The sequence below is a fragment of the Copadichromis virginalis genome, linkage group LG8, assembly GCF_057382275.1.
Source record: "Copadichromis virginalis isolate Kocher_CV1m ecotype Utaka linkage group LG8, C_Virginalis_male_GT1.1, whole genome shotgun sequence".
Classification (NCBI taxonomy): Eukaryota; Metazoa; Chordata; class Actinopteri; order Cichliformes; family Cichlidae; genus Copadichromis; species Copadichromis virginalis.
The window spans coordinates 15,026,043-15,047,226 of NC_140625.1; the positions used below are offsets into that span (position 1 = coordinate 15,026,043).

The 21,184-nt window shown below is 39.5% G+C and overlaps 4 protein-coding genes and 1 long non-coding RNA gene across 7 annotated transcripts; 3 read left to right on the forward strand and 2 right to left on the reverse strand.

The window, feature by feature from the left end:
- The first annotated feature begins 964 nt into the window (after positions 1-964).
- LOC146702990 (ferritin, middle subunit) lies at positions 965-2,978 on the forward strand. 2 transcript variants are annotated; one of them, XM_085466129.1, is made up of 5 exons: positions 965-1,093; positions 1,632-1,735; positions 1,849-1,995; positions 2,136-2,261; positions 2,407-2,978. In XM_085466129.1, exons 2-5 carry the CDS (start codon positions 1,634-1,636, stop codon positions 2,554-2,556), a joined length of 525 nt encoding a protein of 174 aa, XP_085322255.1. In that variant the 5' UTR covers positions 965-1,093; positions 1,632-1,633; the 3' UTR covers positions 2,557-2,978. The 2 variants fall into 2 exon arrangements, with proteins under 2 accessions (XP_085322255.1, XP_085322256.1); XM_085466130.1 differs by lacking the exon at positions 965-1,093 and adding an exon at positions 1,119-1,489.
- Positions 2,979-3,087: 109 nt separating this feature from the next.
- Positions 3,088-11,208, forward strand: syt5b (synaptotagmin Vb). 2 transcript variants are annotated; one of them, XM_085466107.1, is made up of 9 exons: positions 3,088-3,284; positions 5,860-6,063; positions 8,698-8,873; positions 9,025-9,123; positions 9,447-9,614; positions 9,836-10,003; positions 10,112-10,226; positions 10,344-10,477; positions 10,562-11,208. In XM_085466107.1, the coding sequence occupies exons 2-9, from the start codon at positions 5,865-5,867 to the stop codon at positions 10,769-10,771; spliced, it is 1,269 nt and encodes a 422-aa protein (XP_085322233.1). In that variant the 5' UTR covers positions 3,088-3,284; positions 5,860-5,864; the 3' UTR covers positions 10,772-11,208. The 2 variants fall into 2 exon arrangements, with proteins under 2 accessions (XP_085322233.1, XP_085322232.1); XM_085466106.1 differs by lacking the exon at positions 3,088-3,284 and adding an exon at positions 4,955-5,019.
- Positions 5,003-11,676, reverse strand: LOC146702992 (uncharacterized). Its single transcript, XR_014921939.1, has 3 exons — positions 11,606-11,676; positions 10,323-10,363; positions 5,003-5,742 (listed from the first exon to the last, which is right to left on the reverse strand). It is a non-coding gene; the product is annotated as an uncharacterized LOC146702992 (long non-coding RNA).
- dnaaf3l (dynein axonemal assembly factor 3 like) lies at positions 11,328-17,307 on the forward strand. The gene is made up of 12 exons (XM_085466105.1): positions 11,328-11,401; positions 11,670-11,752; positions 13,370-13,476; positions 13,555-13,648; positions 13,747-13,895; positions 14,070-14,261; positions 14,368-14,490; positions 15,639-15,761; positions 15,879-16,014; positions 16,294-16,408; positions 16,564-16,638; positions 16,848-17,307. The coding sequence occupies exons 2-12, from the start codon at positions 11,671-11,673 to the stop codon at positions 16,987-16,989; spliced, it is 1,338 nt and encodes a 445-aa protein (XP_085322231.1). The 5' UTR covers positions 11,328-11,401; position 11,670; the 3' UTR covers positions 16,990-17,307.
- A 20-nt stretch (positions 17,308-17,327) lies between these two features.
- On the reverse strand, positions 17,328-18,881 carry LOC146702994 (troponin T, slow skeletal muscle-like). The gene is made up of 7 exons (XM_085466127.1): positions 18,765-18,881; positions 18,535-18,612; positions 18,327-18,440; positions 18,100-18,213; positions 17,885-17,971; positions 17,761-17,801; positions 17,328-17,435 (listed from the first exon to the last, which is right to left on the reverse strand). Exons 1-7 carry the CDS (start codon positions 18,861-18,863, stop codon positions 17,390-17,392), a joined length of 579 nt encoding a protein of 192 aa, XP_085322253.1. The 5' UTR covers positions 18,864-18,881; the 3' UTR covers positions 17,328-17,389.
- Positions 18,882-21,184: the final 2,303 nt, after the last annotated feature.

The window sequence follows — 21,184 nt, forward strand, 5'->3', positions numbered from 1 at the left end:
ACTGTGTGTGTGTGTGGGGGGGGGGGGGGGGGGGGGGGAGCAATGCATGTTTAATGTTGTGAAATATGTTTACTATCTTTAATTGTTTTAGCCGGTGATTATATTGGTAATTGATTTACAGAAAACAAATATACTCACTTGTACAGTTTAGACGTCAGTTCAGTTTAAAGCACTCTCAAGCCATTGTTCTCAGAACACAAAAAACAATGTGTGTACAACACTTTTCTCAGTGCCACCACGCTGTGACTAACTGAAGTTGTCCAACACAAAATTGCTAGCTGCTGGAATGTGTGACTGATCTGTTGCTGCAGTCTTGGATGTCCGTGAGAGAACCACCTCTAATGCAACTATTCTTGGTGGAAATCTAACTAGACAGAGATACCCAGATTAGTACTCCAACCTGTACTTTAACCATTGTTGAATCAGCACCCAGGCCCAAGCTGAAACAGAGAGACACAAGACAAGGGGAACTGGGACAAAGAAAACACTTAGCATATTAGCTTAACTACATGTTTGGTGTGTTTGGATGCCAGGGAATCAATTGCAGTGTACTGTGCAGGGGTATATTAAGAAAACAAATAATCTGGTGAAAACAAAAGTAAAGCTGTAATAAAAGGAAAGCCAGAAAAATATGCCAGGTGCATGGAATAACACAACTGTATATAAATAATCCAAAAAGAGACGTGTCCCGTTTCAATACAGTGGTTTGCAGCAATGAAAGAATGGGGAAACATAAAAATAGAAGTTGTAAAGTTGTAAAGTGTACAGAGAAGGGAAAATTTTTTAAAAAATAAAGACAGGAAGTGTAGAACAGACGTATAGAAAAAACCTCAAGCCATGAAGTATTTGTATAAAAAAAATTATAATAACTTCTGCTTTCTCTCTCTCGCTCCCTCTCTCTCTTCCATTGTGCTCAGGTTAAAGCCTCTGCAGGAATCATTCCGACCACAGGGGCGGCGCTGCACTTCAGTGTATCTCTGCCATACAACGACGACGAAGAAGCAGAACCGGACGCTACTTGTGGCGTAAACAATAAACAATTTTGTGCTGGGAAGATAGTGACATTGCGGTCACGTTGGTGTCACAATAAAAGGTAGGTAACAAAATGGTAGGGTGACATTGACCCGGAATAGATTTATAAAACTTTATTCATAGTCTGGCGTATCTTACGGTATATTAACAAGCACTAAATTGCTGCAAACGTAGCTAAAGTTAGCTAAACTGCACCCTGATAGCATCAGCAGGTATTTCTTGTTTAAGTGGGTACAAAAAGTGGTGTTTAACCGAGCAACAGTCTTAATAACATGTACTAACGTAACAACCACCTGAACCCAATCGTTTGATGACACACGGCGGCAGTGGGGCAGGTGTTTCTCTGAGCTCTTAAATATCAGTTGCAATGTGTTGCTGGCTGATAAATACGTGCTTCGCTAAAACGAGCGCATTTCGCACGGAACGTCTTTGCTAGTTTGAACCCGAGGAAGAGGCGGTAGGCGATATTTAACTTTCTTTTGGGCTTACTTCTAACACGAAGGAGAAATCACTCATTGTTGGCACTTGTCTCTATTGTTCTTTCTGTCTTTTAAGCACAACACTAGCTGCATTCGTTGCTTTCTTTTTCTGTGTTGTAGACATGCAGTCTGCGGTGAAACAAAACTTTCATGCAGAAACTGAAGGAGATGTCAACAAACTGATCAACCTGAAGTTAAATGCATCCTACGCCTACCTTGCCCTGGTATGATTCTTGTAATTGTAACACTAATACCTAGCAGTATAGTGCCTGTATGTCTCATAATCTGTACTATATATTTCTAGATATCATTGTTTTCTTTTGTTTCTCTTTTTTAGGGTATGTATTTCGACAGGGATGATGTTGCTTTGCCAAACTTCTCCAGTTTTTTCCTGGAGCGTTCAGCCAAAGAGAGGGAACAGGCTGAGAAGCTGCTGGAATACCAGAACATGAGAGGCGGACGAATTTTGCTTCAGAACATCTCTGTACGTCCCAAATGTTATGGGTGTCCTTTTAAAGATGTTGTTGAGATGGGTGTATTTGTTGGTACACACTACTTTTTTTTTTTTTTTTTTTTTTTTTTTTCTTCTTCTTCCTCCAATAAAGTGTCAACATTTTGTTCTAGAAACCAAGTAAAGAAGACTGGAAGGGCGGTCTGGATGCAATGACCTTTTCCCTGGAATATCAGAAAACCTTAAATACACGTATCCTTGATGTGCACCGCAGAGCTGGCAGCCATACTGATCCCCATGTATGTCTGGGATTTTTGTTTAGTTTTTTAAATATCTAAATATAATTCTTGTGCTATTAACACAAGAAGTATATTTGGTCTAGAATATTTGCAAGTGTCATAGTATGAATTATTTTACCACTTACTCATCTAACTTCTCTTGTAGCTGTGTGACTTCCTCGAGCAGCACTTCCTCGTCGACAGCCATGACACCATCAAGAAGCTGGGCGACTACATTGGCAGTCTCACCCGCATCACTGCGTCTGAAACGACCGGTGCTATGGGAGAATACCTCTTTGACAAGCACACTCTGTAAAAGGTCCTGGGAGAACAGTGAAAAAGGTCCACATTTCAAAATATACAGAGATAGGCAAAGGCAATAATCCACACTGTACGTCCTTTCCCATTAAAACTTTACAAAGTTGTTACAGTCAACCACAGGTATTATCCAATTGCACTAGACCAAGTTAAATCGAAATGCCTCAGTTTTTCTTATAAAGAAAAGAAATTCAAATGTGTTGGGGAAATTGTTCTCATAAATGTGGTGCTAAACACTACCGTTTTTCTAAGCTGTTACAATGAGTAACTTGTTCATGTGGATTCCGTTTTTTATCATGTGTGAAACATTCCATTGTCATGTTTCAACCCACAGAACATTTTTATAAATGAACAATTTTTGAAGAAGGAAAAACAAATGGACATTTCAAACATTCAATAAAGTCTCATTATGCTGAAAAATCTCTTGTTTGTCTTTAAAAGTCAGGTTTGTGTGTGTAACTGTTATTTTCAGTTGCTCTGACAGGTAGTTATCTGACTCGTCACAATGTCTGAGCACATTATCTAGGTCACGTCTGCACGAGATAACAGTGGGCACATGCTTACTCCCAGTTGGGTGGTGCTAACGCTGGGCTGCTGGAGAGTTTGGTTAACGATTTCCAAGCTGCTTCTTGGTTAATTATCTGACAGCAAAGATAAGTCATGTGACTTACGTCAGAGTGGATCCCACACAGGCATGGGTCTTAGGCTACGTCCACACGTCAACAGGTATTTTTGAAAACTGAGTTTTTTCTATGCTTTTGAGCCTTTAGTCCACACAAACTGCATTTTCGATCACTGAATACTGATATTTTTAAATACTCCTGCCATGGTAAAGATTTTCGAAAAACTCTGTTTTTGCGTTTAGGTGTGGACGAGGAAAACAGACTTAGTCACGTAATGCCAAAGGTGTGTAACTTGACGTCATGCTGTGCGCCACATTATTGTTTACATGAGATGAATTTCTACAGTGGCGGATATGGACAAAATGCTGTTGCTCTTACTATCTGCAATTTTTACATGGTTACATATGCATACTCAATTACTGTCACTCCATTTAAAAAGACAGGCATTAGAGTGAACTTCTCCATTTAACAGACGCTCTCAAAACACAAATCCCAACGTTGTCTTCGGGTTTGAATATTTTTTTAATTAAATTTATGCATGCTGTATGCATTTTGTTCATTCCTAAGTTGTGAGTCTACACAACAGCTAAAATACAGTCTTTGGTTATTAACATTTGAAATGATGAAGGCACTTGAAAAGTAACACAAAATTAGTTGCCTTTCCAGAAAAACAAAAAGAAGTACTGAAGATTTGCATAAAACCCTGTTTACTCTTTTCCTCCCAGGCTTCTAGACTTCTGATTGGCCATTTCTACACTGTTAGGATTTGGCATGTTCTTCACAGTGTTTGACTGCGTCTTTTGGTGTTTACATGTGGACTGAGGTATTTTTTTCAAAACCACATGTGGATAGAATTTCTTTTAAACTAAAATGGAAAATTTTTCTTTTCAAAAATACCCGTGTACGTGTGGACGTAGCCTTGCTCTGTTCAAGTGTCATTTTGGTTCTAGTGGTTTGAGGTAGAACACTTGACAGATTAAGAAACCACAAGGGTTTGCACAGATTCTCCCAGGTTTTCACCAAGTGTGAAAACATTCGTAACTTGTGTTTGTGTGGTTTAATGTATTGCAGCATAAAATGTATTTTTTATTAATAAAATATCCTGAAATGCAGAGTTCTTTTAAGTGCCCGCCCTAACTCTATGTAAGGCAATTATGTCATGCTCATCTGTGCCCCCCCCCCCCCCCCCCCAACAAAACAAAGGCATATATAAATATCCCTGCAGATTACTGTTTACAGTTTAATAAATATGCGTATGTGTTTTGTACAGTAAAATGGCAGGCTAAAAGGATGGGAAACTACATATCCACACATACATGCACAATATCCACTCGCAGTACAAGTTGGACGATCGACTGCGAGGGCAGCTATGCTGAGGAGATTAGTAAAGGGCTGGATGTACTACAATCTCTTGAGTCTAATGGATAAACACTGCCATCAGTGTAATAAACAGTTTTCCCCTGGCGCAAGGAAAAGCTTTGAATACTTCAACATGTTAAATTTACCAACCCTGCAACTACAACACGATAAAAGGTGAATGATGGTCTAAATTTTTCTTTAGTCAGACGTAAAGCAACAGATGTGTTGTCTGCCTTCTAATATCAGTAGGAGGGGGGGAAGTGGGGGGATTAAATGACAACATTTCTCTAGTGATTTGCCAGTGCTTTAGCTTTGGTGGAAAGGGTTGCAGGGAGCCTGCCAGTTCTAGTCAACAGCATACCCAAGGATTGATAGGCGTGCAGGGTCTTCAACAAGCCAGAGGAAAAGCTACAAGAAAGACACCGAACTAGAAGTTGCCTCCTTTTGGTGTTGACAAAATTAAAGGGAGATATCAACAGGTAAGATAAATATTCAGTAAAATTTCAAACACTGTTGTTATGATTAAGTGGAAAAATCCTAAAAAAAAAGGGTCTAAACTGAGGAGAAAAACATGCTGTATTTCTGTGTGTGTATTTTCTTCCTGTTGGCTTTGAAGAAACCAATTTAAAGGACCACTAATATTGCAGATTGTTCATTTTACATACTTTAGTTTCCTATTAGATATCACATCGTGTTTTCAATTTTAATAAATGTCCTTCAGTGATCATTTAATTTCATTAAGCTATATTCAATTTCAATGTTCAATTATTAAACACAGTAAATGGGTGCAGTAAAATTACTTTTACTGCCATTTTTGTTTGCTTTTAAAATGGAAATACAGCTCATAATAACTACTTATCTGTTTTTTCCAAAAGTTGCCTGTGTTCCACTTAACCTCATTTAAATATTGTTCTAAACAGTCAATATGACAGAAACAGTGGCTTTATGCAAGGCAAACCAAAGGATGATACCAACCCCTATTTTTTAAAGCTTTGAGAATCTGTGGTTTTGGATTAATATTGTAGAGGCATAGTTTAATCCAGTCCACAGCAGAGTCAGTGATGAGAGAGAAATGGGGATGGGCTGAACGTGGGAGTGAAAGCGTGGGCCACGAGATGGAGGAGAGCATGAGAGTAACAGAGGGATTAGGGTCAGCCATGTTGAGCATCTGGCTTAGAGTTGTCCTATGCTCTTCAACCTTCCTGCAACACATTAACACAGGGATTACACAGCATGCATGTAAAGTTGTGTTATCATTCAATGTGGCAGCCAACTTAAAAACAGCGTGAATAACTGTAGTAATTCTAATGTTTTGGCAGCTGACATGAGGCTGGTCGGTGCTGGGGTTCGAGTCCGGAGGGCCGCTGAGCCGTCTGAACCAGAATCGGAGGAAACAACAGAGCCTGCTCATCATGAGCACTCTCATTCAGAACACCATGAGCACTCACATACAGAACATCAACCTGGGCACGACTACAACCACATGAAGGAAAAGTTCATGAATGAGCTGAGTCATCTGTCAAGTAAGCTACTGCCACAATCTGCAAAATGATACAGAAATCCATAAACCAGTGATGACGTAAACTAAATGTGGCTATTGGGGAGGAAACTATCCCTGTGCAGAATTTACATTATGTCAAATTTATATTTATCAAAGGGATTTATAATTTATTTATCGAAAGGAGCCAGCTGAGGAGGTTCGGGCATCTGATAAGGATGCCTCCTGGAGTGAGGTCTGGGCTTCTCTACTTAGGCTGCTGCCCCTGTGACTCGGCTCCAGATAAGCAGAAGAAGATGGATAATATTTATCAATGTATTTACCAGTTATGTTTAGGAGTTATGTTTATAGTCTTCCACAAAAGTTCAAGCTACTGTAGATGTAAGGAGAAATTTCCAACACTAAATTGCTCTTTTTAACATAAGTGATGTGGCATAAAGAATGATTTCAAAGAACGTCAACAGTTTAAGTGTTTATGCCTACAATGACAGAACACGAAAACGTGCTTCTGAGTCATTTTGCCAAGAAATGAAGAACTACTGCTTATGATGCTAAGAGTAAAGCGTTTAATGAGCTTCTGCGGTTGGTGGAGCAACTAGTGGTGGCTGTGGGTTTACAGACTGTTATTATCTCAATGCTGACATGTGTGTTATTGACATAACACAACATTAGCAAAACATAGATAACAAAGTGCTTAAAATATAATTTTGAGAAAGTTTTAGTTATTGTGGTAAAAAGAAGAAATCATGATTTATTTTGACATTATGCATTACACCTTTGGTTCTGTCTCCAAGCTCATGAACAGCTGTTAATGTCTGAAGGGGAACTGCTATGTTTTGCTTTTACTTTCTGAAATATATTTATTGTTACAGTGGCAGATACTCATAAACAACCATGAGCAAAGTCTGAAAAAATGAGGTAATCACATACAAATAACTGTGAGTTATTTGACCTATTTCAGATCAAACATAAACTAAGCCTCTGCGCAAAGGCCCAGTATTAGAATATTTTGAAATTTAAATGAGGCGTCCACTATTCTAAGAATGCATTCCAGTGCAGAAATCTTATGCCATCTCTAATTCATTCATATGTTGCTTGGAAAATGGGAAATGGATTCACTGATTATTGAAACACGTGGAAACATAGATAAACGTTTTTGCCTCATAAATGGTATGAGGCAAAAATCAGGCTTTGTACAATTATAAAGAGCTTGAAAGGTAATATTTAATATGAACACCTTAATTCTGCAACACAGTCTGAACTCTCTTAAGCAGCTTTCTTGTAATTTCCTAAGTAGTCTTCAGAAATAGTTCTCTAGGCTTCTTGAAGGACATTTAAAGCTCTTCTTTGGAAGTTTGCTTCCTTTTGTTCTGTTCTCTGTCAAGATTATCCCACACTGCTTCAATAAAGTTGAGGTCTGGGCTCTGGGGAGGCCAGTTCGTGTGTGTGTGTGTGTGTGTGTGTGTGTGTGTGTGTGTGTGTGTGTGTGTGTGTGTGTGTGTGTGTGTGTGTGTTAAATCCAGGTATACTTTTACTGCTAGTATGTTTGGGATTATTGTTATGCTGAAAAACAAAGTCTTTCCAGATGGTACTGCATGGGTGATCAAAATCTCCAAGCACATTTTTGCATTCATAATTCCATCAGTTTTGACAAGATCTCCAACACCACTGGTTGAAATGGAGGCCCAAACCATGACAGAACCTCCACCGTGTTTTACAGAGGCCTGTGGACACTCACTTTTGTACAATCCTCCTGACTTCCTTTGTGTATACCAGGGGTCGGGAACTCCAGGCCTCAAGGACTGGTGTCCTGCAGGTTTTAGACCCTCGGTCAACACACCTGACTCAAATGATTAGTTCATTATCAGACTTCTGGAGAACTTTAAGACATGTTGAGGAGGTAATTTAGCCATTTAAATCAGCTGTGCTCGATCAAGGACACATCTAAAACCTGCAAAAATACTATTTTATGCCCATCAAACTGTGTTATCTTTGGCATTCATATATTCAACTAAAGAATTCCTTCTTTGCTAAATTATGTGTGTGGACAAAACACTAGTTCATCTATTGTGTTAGTTTTAGTTTTTTTTTCTTCTTGAATGCAAAAAGGCATTTGTTTGAAAAAGCCCAAATACAAGAACTGGACTGAAAATGAGTGAAAAAGAACCCAATGTTCACAGTCCTTCAGAAAGTCTGGAGAACTAATGCTCAAGACCTTGCTGCTCAAAATCGAAAATATCACAAATGAGGGGTGGCTCAAAACTTTTGCACACTACTGTAAAAAACAATTAGGTGGATAATAGGTCCCCTTGAACAATATTGTTATAACTGATTAACCTGATGCAACTGAACACTGGGAAAAAGTGACTTTCCCTAGTTTTTTTTGTAATTTTAAGATATAAAAAAGTTCAATCCTCTTCTTAAGGTACGAGATCAGCAAGCTTTTAAAAAACCTTCCATAGAGAGAATTGAAAAGTGAGGATATCAATCTGAAGTTCTGACTCATATTTGTTTAATGAGGTTTTGGTTGTTGTTTCAGCATTGTGTTAGTTCTGTGTATGTTAACAGCAAAGGCGGATCAGAGATTTCCAGCACTTTCATGATAACCATACTTCTATAACATCCACTGATGGGCCAACCCATATCTCTATTTTGGCAGTTCCCATGTGGGCAGTGGGAGCCATTGTTGTGGTGGTTCTGGTCTTGGTGGCATGCTTCATCTTCTGCATTTTTAAGAAATGCTTTGGTAAAAAGAAAAAGCCAAAGAAAGCGAGGGAGGGGAAGGCAGGTCGCCGCAGAAAGGCAAAGGAAGGTGAAGGAGAGACTGGAGAGAAGGTACGCCTATCACTGTATTATATTATCTTATCTTACCAGCTCAAGAACTACAAGAAAATCGTGTGTGTGTGTGTGTGTGTGTGTGTGTGTGTGTGTGTGTGTGTGTGTGTGTGTGTGTGTGTGTGTGTGTGTGTCTGTTTTAATCTTATAGGAGGGGGAGGTGAAGAAAGAAGGGGAGGAAGAGGAGAAAGAACAGGAAAAGTTGGGTAAACTGGAGTTTTCCTTGGACTACAACTTCACAGATGCTCAGGTAAGTCCTCCATGGAAATGTCAAAATTCCTACCCTTTTTCTTTTTGACCACTTAAACCACTGCAGACCAGTTCTGTCCAGATATATTAAAGTTCTGTATTTTTAAGTATTTCTATTTCATCTACCGGAACCAAATTCCTTGTATGTGTCTGCACATATACTTGGCCAATAAACACGATTCTGATTGTGATTCTGATTCATTTACAGTTTAGTTTAGATTTTTATTCCAGATAACTAAAACATTTTTCTCAACTAGTTTTAGTCTTTACTTATAGATAACTCTAATAACATTGATTCTGACACTTGATCTCTTTCCTCTAAAGCTCATCGTGGGTATCCTTCAGGCTCAGGACCTTGCTGCTATGGACATGGGGGGGACTTCAGACCCCTATGTCAAAGTTTTTTTGCTGCCAGATAAAAAGAAGAAGTACGAGACCAAGGTTCAGCGCAAAAACCTGTGCCCTGTTTTCAACGAAACTTTCATCTTCAAGGTACTACTTGTCCTTGTCGACTTGATGCTGTCAGGGTTTTGTCTTTGTCACAGCTCGAGTTGGTGCTTCGGGCTGTTGCTTTTCACGCTTCGCTGGGCACAAGTCTCCACTTCCTCTTCAGACTTTTCTTCCCCTTAATCAACCTCAACCTGTCCCTTCCCCCCAAAATACCAATGCAGTATGTTTTGAAATGTCTGTTATCATTTTCCCCCTCTTTTTAGATTCCATACGCAGAGCTGGGTGGAAAGACTTTGGTCTTGCAGGTTTTTGACTTTGATCGATTCTCCAAGCATGACATGATCGGTGAAATAAAGATTCCCATGAACAGTGTTGATTTGGGTCAGCCAATGCAACAATGGAGGGACTTGGAGAGTGGTGAGAAGGAGGAGGTACTGTATCTTTGTTTAAACATGTTTCAGCTCTTCAACCCTTCAATGCTAAACATCTGGATAATAACCCTTTTTCAATATTCTCTTCACAAAATTTTATCCCTGCAGGAAAAACTGGGTGATATCTGCATCTCATTGCGCTATGTACCCACTGCCGGGAAACTGACAGTGAACATCATGGAGGCAAAGAACCTTAAGAAAATGGATGTTGGAGGTTTATCAGGTAATCAGGCCTCATGATTTTATCAGTCAAATAAATGAAAAAATAAATCCCCAAGTATCATAAGGAATTGAAATAGACATGCATGATGCAACTCACCTTCACTTCCTCTTTCAAAAGACCCATATGTGAAGATTGTTCTGCAACAAAATGGGAAACGGATTAAAAAGAAGAAGACAACAGTAAAGAAAAACACACTCAATCCTTATTTTAATGAGAGTTTCAGCTTTGAAGTCCCCTTTGAGCAAATACAGGTACCTTTTATTACCGGTAATCAGTTTTGAAACACCAAGCACTGTGTGGACAAGCTTGTCATTTGTATTTCTTTTGCCTTTCAGAAAGTGCAGGTTGTCATCACAGTATTCGACTACGATAAACTTGGAAGCAACGACCCTATTGGAAAGACCTTTATGGGTTATGGAGCTACAGGAGTCGGACTGCGCCACTGGTCAGACATGCTTGCTAATCCCAGACGTCCAGTAGCCCAGTGGCACACTCTTCTGCCTGAAGAAGAAGTAGATGCGGCACTCAAAGCAAAACCTCGTTAGAGTCACACCTGAGTAGTGACTGCTGCCAATATGCTACTTGTTGTTAAACCCGAAGTTTTCTTAATTTCTATTTTCTCCTTTCCATTTTATTTCCTTTGAGACACATATTGCGTGTGTGTGTGTCTGTAGGTGTGTATATATGCACCTGTCAAGCAATGTTTGATATTTGGCTGTTATTAAAACCTTGTCTCCCCATATTTACCTCATACCATAAACCAAAGTGATTGTCTTTATAAGCCTAGAAACCACATATCTGTAAATGTGCATCTCTTGTGTAGGCCCATGCAAGGTTATGTTAAAAATTGATGAAAGAGAGTTTATTCACATAATTACTCAATGATGTGAACTTTGTTGTTTTTTAATGTATTTTGGGCCTTTTTGCTCACTTTCTAGTGTTGTGGTGCAATAAACAAATAAACCTACAATGGAATGTTTCACATTAATGCTCAGTTTCTTTTAATAAATTGAATAAACTTTAACAATGAAGGCACTCATAGAAGAGCGTACTGTGTAATTCACTCTTTTCACCAGTAGATGGTGTCTACGTAGCCAAAAGTGTTGCCTAGCAACAGAACCCAAACTTACTTTCAGCTTCACACTTTTTACAGCTGTCGTCAAAGAGTCGGTCGGGTGAGGTTTAACAAATAGTTTTTGATATTATCTAAGGTTTTTTCTTAATTACAGAATTAAAGTCAGAGACACACTTATGCGTTTGAGCAATAGCTGTATTTTCAGGGCACCATTTAAAAGTTCTGTAGCAGTTGGCTAGCATTAGTTGAACTAAGCTATTTTATGTTTTTACGGCTTTGTGTTAAGATGTGGTCCCATGCCTACCGCCGTTTGTTTTGTCTTGACGTAAACCAACGGGGTGCACGCCTTCGTTTGCCTTTCTTTGCAGTATGAGTGCTGGACGGGCATCTGAGGGTGCGGGTTGCATCACTTGGTGGGGCTTCAGTCCTGCACGCGACCTGCTCCATATCGGTAAGAGTCTTGGCTGCACGAGGATCCTGTGAGTGGGCCCGCGCACGTGCGTCAGAGCAGATAAAGGATTGTATGAGTTGCTTTGATGTTTTTCAAGAGTATTCATTTATTATGCTGCGTTGAGTGCATTTAAAAATAGACAGCCACGTTTTAGTTTCACACACATAAATACACAATACACGTGTGATATCTCAAAATTAGATACAGTCAGTCGGGTTTTTTTTTTTTGTTTTTTTTTTAGGTTTTTTGAATAGAAAAAATAATGGTGTACTCATAAATATAGATTTATTAGTGTGCAATTCTAAATTTATTTTAAATTCCAACAAATAAAGAATTAAAGCATTAAAAATACATAGTGTAAGATGTCATGTTGCCTCTTGAATACAGTGATCCCGATGGACTGTTCTGCCTGATCTTATGTATGTGGCCAGAGAATTGCCACATATGTCTTATATCAGAGACAGAAAAGAAGTTAATTCTCAGGAGTTCATGTGCTGAGGAGGCAAGTTTTAATTAATGTTTGCACCTTCATACTCAAGATATGAAGAATTATTTTATTATCTGAGAAGGGATCCACTTCAACAATTAAGTGAAAGCACAAAAAGAGACAACACAATCAGCATCTGAATAAAAGTTCATCCTCTTCCTCCTCTCAAGCCCCATCTCCTGAACTGAAGTCAGGAAGACATGCATAAACATGCTTATTTATTCCTGATATTGCCGCAGTTACTGATCGTCAGCAGATTAAACATGCGACCCTCCTGTCTCTGGACAGCTGATGATGAACCAGCTAAACAAAAACACCAGCTGGTTATAAACTAGCCAAATGTACTTCTGAGGCTAATGGTAGGCCTCAGAAGTACATTTCCTCCCAATAAAGTGTTTGATTACATTCTCACATTGCATGAGAGTCCAACAATTCTGGATCCGCTTAAAAGAAAGTTTCACTAATGCCAGCTAACAGCAGCTAACAGAGGCAAAAATAGCACTGATGATCAATCATTTGTCACATTATAAGATAAGATAAGATAAGATAAGATAACCTTTATTAGTCCCACACGTGGGAAATTTGTTTTGTTTTATAATTGGTCACACTGATATAAATAGTGTTTATCACAGTTGGATCTTGAAGTTGATGGCAATATTTGAGTGAAGATGAGGCTGAAATGATTTAAAGACTGTAAAACAACTAAATGCATTTTTCAGTGAGTTTTTTGGTGCAGCTGTAGACAGTTTGTCTTCTGAACATTTTGCGGAAATTTGTTCAAAGATTGAAATTTGACATTTGAAAGGTATGGTGTCTGATCCTTCCACTCAAAATCACACAAATCAACCTCGGTAAGTCGACCCAGAACTGGATACACGCAATGGATCAGCAAACTGTGTCATCCGTCAGTCGTGTTTTATCATCTGATACTGTATCCTACACTGTGTCTCTGTCAACTCTGTCAGTATCACAGGTCCATCAGTAAACATCTGACCTGTTTCTCCAGATTTCTATATTCAGTTTCTATCACCTACAGTTTGTCCCTGTCAGGTTAAATGTACTGAGGTTCCTTATCCAGCAACAGAAGCATAATATGTGTTTTCTCTCTCTCTCTCTCTTTCTCTTACTAGGCCCTGAGAGATGTGAAGGGGAAATGAATGTTTTACTGGTGGGCAGTGGAGATCCACGACATATTTTAAAGACGATTGCCGGTTTGCAAGACAAACAAAGTGTCCATGTGAGCCTAAGTCTTTTAAAACTGTAAATGGCTAACAATACTTTGAGCTTCAAATAACTTCTTTTTGCCACACTGCAGATATGGGTCATAGAAAACAACATGGAGGTGGTTGCCAGACAGCTGCTGCTCCTCTACCTGGCACTGATTCCCCAGGACAGCATGGGGATTAATGGTACATGGGAGTTGGATAAATTATTCATTTTATTAAAGCAAGATATGTTGTTGTCCATAAACCAGTGGGGTTTTTTAATCCTTATTTTAAATCTTTAGAGAAGACCGAAGTTTTCCTAGAGGTGTTTGGAAACGCAGAAATCCGCAGTCAGGCAGAGGAAGTACTGCAACGTGTAGCATCACAACTTTCTCTGTCTGTTACTGAAACAATGGCAACGCATGCCTGTCTGAACACAACTCTCCTTAAGGTACAAACATCTGCTGAGGGAGCTTATTTTTACCTAAACAGCCAGACATTGCAGCTTGCTCAGTATAACCTGTAGTGCACTGCACATAATCATTAAAATTTGTAAGTGTAAGTGCTTTACACATTCAGAAAAAGCTTCAAAATTTTATTCACTGAGTATGGACACTTTTTACAGTTTAAGGAGCGAGACGAACTGGACATGATATTTAAGTCATGGATCCAAACTCGGTCTTCATCACCAGAGCGTCCTGCTCCTATCATGTCCAAAGCTTGGGATTATCGAGTCAGGCAACACCTCGGGACACGCTATGACTCCAAGAAGGGCTGCTTTGACTGGGATCTTACAATGAAGCTTCATGAGAAAGGGGTATCTGAGTACTTTCTGCACATTCCTCTGGTGTGGCCAGAGATTTTGCAAATAAAAAGTTGGTTAAAGAAATTCAAATATATGTTTGTGTACTGGTTGTTTGCAGTGTGGCGTCATCAACAGACAGCAATACATGCGATGGAGGGAACAGGGACTGGCATTCGAAATGAGAGAAGGCCTCTATCAAATAACTAATCCTAGTTTGCTGTCTTCAAGAGTCTTTAGTCAGGTAATTACATATCGTTTTTTTCTACATCGCTCTTCTACAGTGCCGTGAATTTTTCCCTTCAATGTTTTTTTTTTGTCACGTGTTTCACATTTGGGATCATTAAAGAAATCTTAATATTCGACCAAGATACACTGTGTGGATAGAATATGCAGTTTTTAAATTATGATTTCATTTATTAGGAGGAAAAAAAACTATCCAAACATGCCTGGCCCTGCTTGAAAAAGTCATTGTCCTCGTATTGTTTTAATTCAGCCACTGGAGGATTTTAAGTATGAACAGACTTGTTTAAAGCTTGTCAAAGTAACTCAGTCTGATTTTAGTCCAGACAAACCTTCCAAAAAGTTCAGCTTTTGACTCATCATCAAGATGTTTTTTGGCAAACATGAGAGAAGCCTGTTCTTTTTGGTCAGCAGTGGTTTTCATCTCGGGGCTCCTGTGGATGCCATTTCTGCTTAGTCTCTTTCTTATTGTTGAATCATGAACTCTGACCTTAACTGAGGCAAGTGAGCCCTGCAGTTCTTTAGATGCTGTTCAGGGTTTTTTGTGCCCTCTGGATGAGTCATCTATGTGCTCTTGGAGTAATTTTAGTAGGCTGGCAAGGTTCACCCTGTTTCATGTTTTCTTCATTTGTGGATAATAAGGACTCTAACTGTGGTTCACTGGAGTCCCAAAGCCTAATAAAATTCTTTGTAACCATTTGTAGATGATAGATAGAGAAGCCTGCTCTATCTATCACCTAAACAGAACAGACAGGTTCTGTTTAAATGATTTCATGATCCAGCAGGTCTGGCATTAATCAGGCCTGAGTGTGAAGGAGAAGAAATTGAACTCAGCCATAAAGAATGTGGTTATCACAGTTCATTCATGATTCAACAAAAGGGGCAATGCCTTTTTCACACAGGGCCAGATAGGTAAGCATAACGTTTTTTCCCCTAATAAATAAGACCATCATTGAAGACCTGCATTTTGTATTTACTCGGGTTATCTTTGTATTATATTTAAAATGAGTTTGCTGAACTGAAACATGTAAGTGTGACAAATGTGTGAAAAACCATATCAAGAAATCAGGAAGGGGCCAGCTACTTTTTCACTTCACTGTAAACAGTAAGTTGACGAAGGAAGCTAATTTTGGTCATGTGTCTGTACAGAAAGGAGACAAAGTATCCATCAGGGGATACTGGGGAGACATTGTTTCTAGTCCCTACCTGTCCTTTGGCATTGAAACTGATGACAAGAGTCTGCTGAAGACACAGAATGGGCAACCCATTAAGGTAAAACATACAAAGTTTTCTGTCTTTTTCTGTCTTCATTGCTGGAATCAGTGTGCGCACATCTCTAAACACATTACTGTCTGTCTGTTGTCATCCATCCTGTTCTCACATCCACAGACCGCCCAGGATATCTCTTTCGCAAATCTGCAAGGATTGTTCCAGTCCCTGTCCAGCAGACGGGGCTGCCCTACTACTTCTCAAACATACACCGATGCAGAGGACGACACATCCATACGGACTGTCAGTATTAAAGGTGAAATGCTAAAAGGCCTTCAGCTTTAGCTTTGATTAAAACCAGAGTGTAAAACCACTGTGACAAAAAGACCCTTAAAGTGATGTGAAAGGTTGGTTTCTATTTTTATATGTTCTTTCATTTTGTTCTTTTGGACAACTTTAAGAGAAGTTTAAAGGGGAATGAGGTGCTCCAGCTATTTACTGTATTACTTCCTGTCTTCATGCAATATGTTTTGATGTTTCATTTCCAGAAAATAGCAACTAAAACCAGCACTGCGTTTTCTCTAATCCCATTCAGACTTGATGTATCCAAATGGGATCTCTGTCACCTTCCTGCCTTTGGACTCATTTCACAAACTGCCTGAGAAACAGAAATATTCCCAATTCTTCAACACCATTTACTTCTCCGCCAGGTGGATTTTTCTTTAAATGAATACGAAATATATTAAGTCATCTTGAAAAAATATTCCTTTAGCATCCAGTCACCTGGACTGCACACTACTGATATAACTGCTGACCATGTTTCGTTCTCTGTGCTTTTGCTTCCTTCTCTGCCTCTGCTGTAAAGCTTTGTGCACCAGTTGGGCCCGATGATGAGACAGATTGCAGCACCAGACGCTGTGCTTGTCGTGGAGTTGGCCAAGTGAGGGTTTTTTTAGTAACACAGGGCTCGTTACCATGGCCACCAGGACTACAGTGACTGCCGTGTATCGGCATTTGCATATGGGATATTTTGAGTTTGCCACATATTCCTTATAATTCAATTGTGACACTGTTCTTGAAAGTTAATAGTGACAGCGATTGCCATATTTGGATTCACAGTGCATTCCTGTGTCATTATGTGTGTCTCAGGTACATTTTGGATCTGAATAAAGAGCAAGAAGCTGGCTTTGCAAAGAAAGTAGAGGACATCGCTTTAGAGGCTGGATTTGAACCTTGGCATGAGGGGACCAGTAATGACGTCCACGCCGTCTTCGTACAACACATAAAGTAGAGATGTTCGTATCGCAGCATAGCTGTTTACCAAGATGCGAGAGACACTTAGCATAATAAAGCCATACAACAGAGACATTTCACATCTTGTTTATCAGCAGTTTGCAAACCAACTAGGAGGAGCTGTCAGATGCTTCAGATAATAATTCATATTTGTTTGGTAGCAACTATGAATTAATAATATTTCACATCTTGTTTAAATGAAACCATTACAGCAGTTCAAATATATTTATATGTGTATTTTAATAGCCACAAATGTAAGTATAAGTTGATGTATTCAAATAAACCCTACAGGAAGCCATTATTTGAACACTGCAAAGGTGCTGGAAGTTTGTCCTGGAACTAGTGAACCATCCTCTTGTTTGTTTATGCTTCCTGTGTGTGTCTGTGTGTGTATGAGGTCACTTCCAACGTCCTCCAACTTTTCCCTTGCCATGTCCCTTTTTGCTGCATTAAGACAAAAGAAGATTAAAAGGAGATCGTAAACAGTAGTTCACAGGAGATCAGCGAAATGTAAGAGAGTAAAGTAGTGCTAGTTCCTCTTTCTGCTCTGTCGCTTTATTTAAATATATTAAATAAAGTGTGTGTGTGTGTATCCTGTTCAGAAAGTAGCAAGATCTTAGATTATTGTGTTTCCTGTGCGTGTGTGGTTGTTGCCAGTGACCTATGAAATCTTTGCATAGTCAAAGATGTGCAAAGAGTTGATCTACCTACAACCCTGCACTTAGCTCCCTTGTTTTGTGGGTAGATTGAGACAAGCCGTCTGACTCACAATTTCTGAGCATGTTGGATCCTGTTCAGGAGGACATTGATCTGAAAAAGAAAAAGTACATAAGAATATAATGTCTCCGATTTCTAATATAAAAATCTTAAATATTCCCAAGTAAAGGGCTAACCTCATATTTCTGTCTCTTCATCTTCTCAGTCAGATCAAACTTTTCTGACTCCAGCTGGTGGATCCATTCCCACATCTCCTTGGCTCGCTCTCTAAAACACAAAAGGCATTACAGCTTGTGTCTAAGGCTTAAACAATTGTTTGCCTCAGGCTTATCCAGCTGATATATCTATAACATGTAGCTAAATAAAAATGTAATCCAGTGAAGGCTTTAACTGACCTCAGGCCATCCTCTTTCAGGCTCTCAATTGCCAGTGGCTTGCGTCTTTCTGCCAGTGTCTTCTTTTTGATTTCCCTTGCAGTTTGTCTTTTACCCCGTTTCTGCTCTGCCTGTAAGAAACGACCGCTCTTGCCCAGTCACATCAGCCTAGAAATGCACCTCACATATCTGCAGAATATAGCGGTACGCCTGCCCGCAAATGAATCACTTGAATCCCTCTGACCTTTGCTAGGAACCCTCCAAAGTGAGCGCCCATGTTGGAGAGAACTTTCTTCTTCTTGGCCTCATCATCTGCTCTCTTCTTTGCCTCTTCATCCTCTTTCCTCTGCCGCTCCTCCTGAGTTGCATCGTCACTTAAATTATTCTTTTCTTTGTTGGATTATTGATATTTTCATGGAATAAGCAACATATGTGTTAACATATTTCATTACCGCTATCCGTGTTTGTCTGTCCCGCTCTTTTTCAGCCCTTACACGCTGCTGCTCAGCTCTTTCTGCCCTCCGGCTTTCCTACATTGAAAAAAAAACAACAACTCTGCTGCTTTACTCTCTATTAGCCTGAATGGTGACTGCACCCTGACAAATCCCTTTTTCATACAAACAAGTGAGGGGAAAATAGACAAACATGCAAAACAAGAAAATAGTATGGGGAAGGGCATTACAATTCTTGCTTTGAGTCCAATCAATTCCTCTTCTTCTTTGTTCCTCTGCTCAAAGTGGACCTCAATCAGTGTCTGTAGTTCCAGAAGATCTTTTTCCATCCTTTTCCTATGGATATCCTAGCATGGGAGAAACTTACTGGGATTACTTATGTTTGGTTTTCGTGTAATGTATTTCTTTTCTTAAACAATGATATTAAGGCACTTACATCAAAGTCAACCCTCTCTCCCTCTGGGATTTTTGGTGCACCGAGTTGCGTAAGTGGCCTGTAAAACCACATGAAGGCGTACTGATTTGCTATGCTTTGTTTTTTACTAATCAAATCATTTTGAAAGCTCACAGCATAATATTCTTGTATTTTCTTACTTGTATTTGGGCCGTTCTTCTTCAGTATGGCAGCCAGAAAAGTAATGAAACAGTAAATCAGTTATTATCATCATTATTATTATTGTTATTGTTATTAGAATAATCAAAAATACATCTTGAAACAGAAAAGCTCAAGTTAAACCAAGTTTATATCAGACAGGAAGCTGTTTATCTTTATCTTATTCTAACCATCTCACACTCAACGTCGCAAAGACAAAGGAGTTGATAGTGGACTCCCGGAGGTGCAGAGAATTACACACCCCCATCACCATCAACGGCGCTGCTGTGGAGAGAGTGAGCAGCTTCCGGTTCCTTGGTGTACATCTGGCTGAGGATCTTACGTGGTCAGTACACACAAACAAAACAGTGAAGAAGGCGCAGCAGCGCCTCTTCTTTCTCAGGAGACTGAAAAGATTCGGCATGAGCCCCCGCATCCTCAGGACCTTCTATCACTGTGCCATTGAGAGCATCCTCACTGGATGCATCACCACCTGGTATGGCAACAGCACCGCCTACAACTGCAAAGCTCTCCAGCGAGTAGTGCGGTGCTCTGAACGAATAATTGGAGGTGAGCTTCCCTCCCTCCAAGACATCTACAGGAAGCGGTGCCTGAGGAAAGCGGGGAGGATCATCAAGGACTCCAGTCACCCCAGCCATAAACTGTTCAGACTGCTTCCATCAGGAAGGAGGTTCTGCAGCATCCGATCCCGAACCAGCAGACTGAGAGACAGCTTCTTCCACCAGGCCATCAGACTGCTGAACACTTCATAGACACCTCAGCTTCACTACTGGAACTTTAACATTATGCACTCCATACTGTACAGTAATGCCACTGTTTTGCACATGTCTCAACTATGTATATTTTTATATATTTTATTTTATTGTTTACTCTATTTAATTTGTAAAATATGTGTATACACACACACACACACACACGTAGAAAAATATTTAGTATACACATCCAGAAATGCATATACTATTATATATTGTACATATATTTATTAGTTTCAGATGTAGCCATTCTTGTATTTTGCTTGTTTACGTTATTGTATTTTGCACAACTCTGTTGCTTGTGAAGCTCGCACACAAGCATTTCACTCACATGTGCTGTACCAATGTACCTGCACATGTGATGTGACAATAAAAGTGATTTGATTTGATTTGATTTGATTTGTTGGAACCTCCCTGCAATTCATTTTCATTTACTGTTTGAATCAAGCTGTTTACCTTCTTTAAAGCTCACTTTCTTCATATTGGCAGCCACTAACAAGCAAAACAGCATGCAGGTGAGTCTCTTATGCTCACCTCCAGAGATTAAAATGTTAAAGATTCCCACATAGTACACAGCCAAGAGTGGAAATAAATGAAACAGAGGAGTCAAGGAGGCCATCTATGTCCAGCTTGAACAGCCGTCATTAAGTAGAGGTGGTGGCCTATGACACCATTTGTCAGCTACTTGGAACACAGTCTTGAGATCCTTTCCCATGCGATTCAACCCCAACTCACACCTCGACCCATGTGACCTTTATAACTCGTATGGTGAGGGTGGGAAAAAAAATTCACAAATGTTACAGATGTTTCTAACGACTCACATGATGAAAGAGCAGTTCAACTCAGCACTCTCTAAACCACCTCCAAGGTGACAGCCCCACCTTTGCCAGCTTTGCCTCTCCAAAGCATGAAATGGACATGCATGCAAAAGTTGCAGAACCAGAAAGGGGAGATAATATATTTAACCCTGTGAGACCCAACCCATCAAAAAATAGCCAGAAATTTCAGATTTTTTGGAACTGAGATGTTCTTATAACAAAATCCACAATTTTTTTTCTGTATCATGTTTATGATATATTTATTATATATTTTTTGTATCGCATTTGATAAATTGGGCGTGTTTGGCAACTTTTTGTTAACAACAATGTTAATTTTAGAGGAAAAAAAAGAGTTTTGTCCATAACATTTTGAAATTATGGCAAGTATTGATCATGTTGATGACATAGAGGTCTCAGAAATTCATGTAGCAAATATGATACAAATGGCATTATAGGGTTAAAACCAA

Excerpts from the sequence above, each read along its gene's own strand:
- LOC146702994 (XM_085466127.1), bottom strand. The coding sequence starts at position 18,863 with ATGGAAAAAGATCTTCTGGAACTACAGACACTGATTGAGGTCCACTTT. Across the intron at positions 18,613-18,764 it reads TTGGACTCAAAGCAAGAATT|GAAAGCCGGAGGGCAGAAAG; the intron begins GTAATGCCCTTC and ends TTTTCAATGTAG. Across the intron at positions 17,802-17,884 it reads TGAAGAGACAGAAATATGAG|ATCAATGTCCTCCTGAACAG; the intron begins GTTAGCCCTTTA and ends TTTCTTTTTCAG.
- dnaaf3l (XM_085466105.1), top strand. The coding sequence starts at position 11,671 with ATGAGTGCTGGACGGGCATCTGAGGGTGCGGGTTGCATCACTTGGTGG. Across the intron at positions 14,262-14,367 it reads TGAAGCTTCATGAGAAAGGG|TGTGGCGTCATCAACAGACA; the intron begins GTATCTGAGTAC and ends GGTTGTTTGCAG. Across the intron at positions 16,015-16,293 it reads ACGGACTGTCAGTATTAAAG|ACTTGATGTATCCAAATGGG; the intron begins GTGAAATGCTAA and ends AATCCCATTCAG.
- syt5b (XM_085466107.1), top strand. The coding sequence starts at position 5,865 with ATGAGGCTGGTCGGTGCTGGGGTTCGAGTCCGGAGGGCCGCTGAGCCG. Across the intron at positions 8,874-9,024 it reads AAGGAGAGACTGGAGAGAAG|GAGGGGGAGGTGAAGAAAGA; the intron begins GTACGCCTATCA and ends TTAATCTTATAG. Across the intron at positions 10,004-10,111 it reads AGAGTGGTGAGAAGGAGGAG|GAAAAACTGGGTGATATCTG; the intron begins GTACTGTATCTT and ends TTATCCCTGCAG.
- LOC146702990 (XM_085466129.1), top strand. The coding sequence starts at position 1,634 with ATGCAGTCTGCGGTGAAACAAAACTTTCATGCAGAAACTGAAGGAGAT. Across the intron at positions 1,996-2,135 it reads TTTTGCTTCAGAACATCTCT|AAACCAAGTAAAGAAGACTG; the intron begins GTACGTCCCAAA and ends ATTTTGTTCTAG. Across the intron at positions 2,262-2,406 it reads GCAGCCATACTGATCCCCAT|CTGTGTGACTTCCTCGAGCA; the intron begins GTATGTCTGGGA and ends CTTCTCTTGTAG.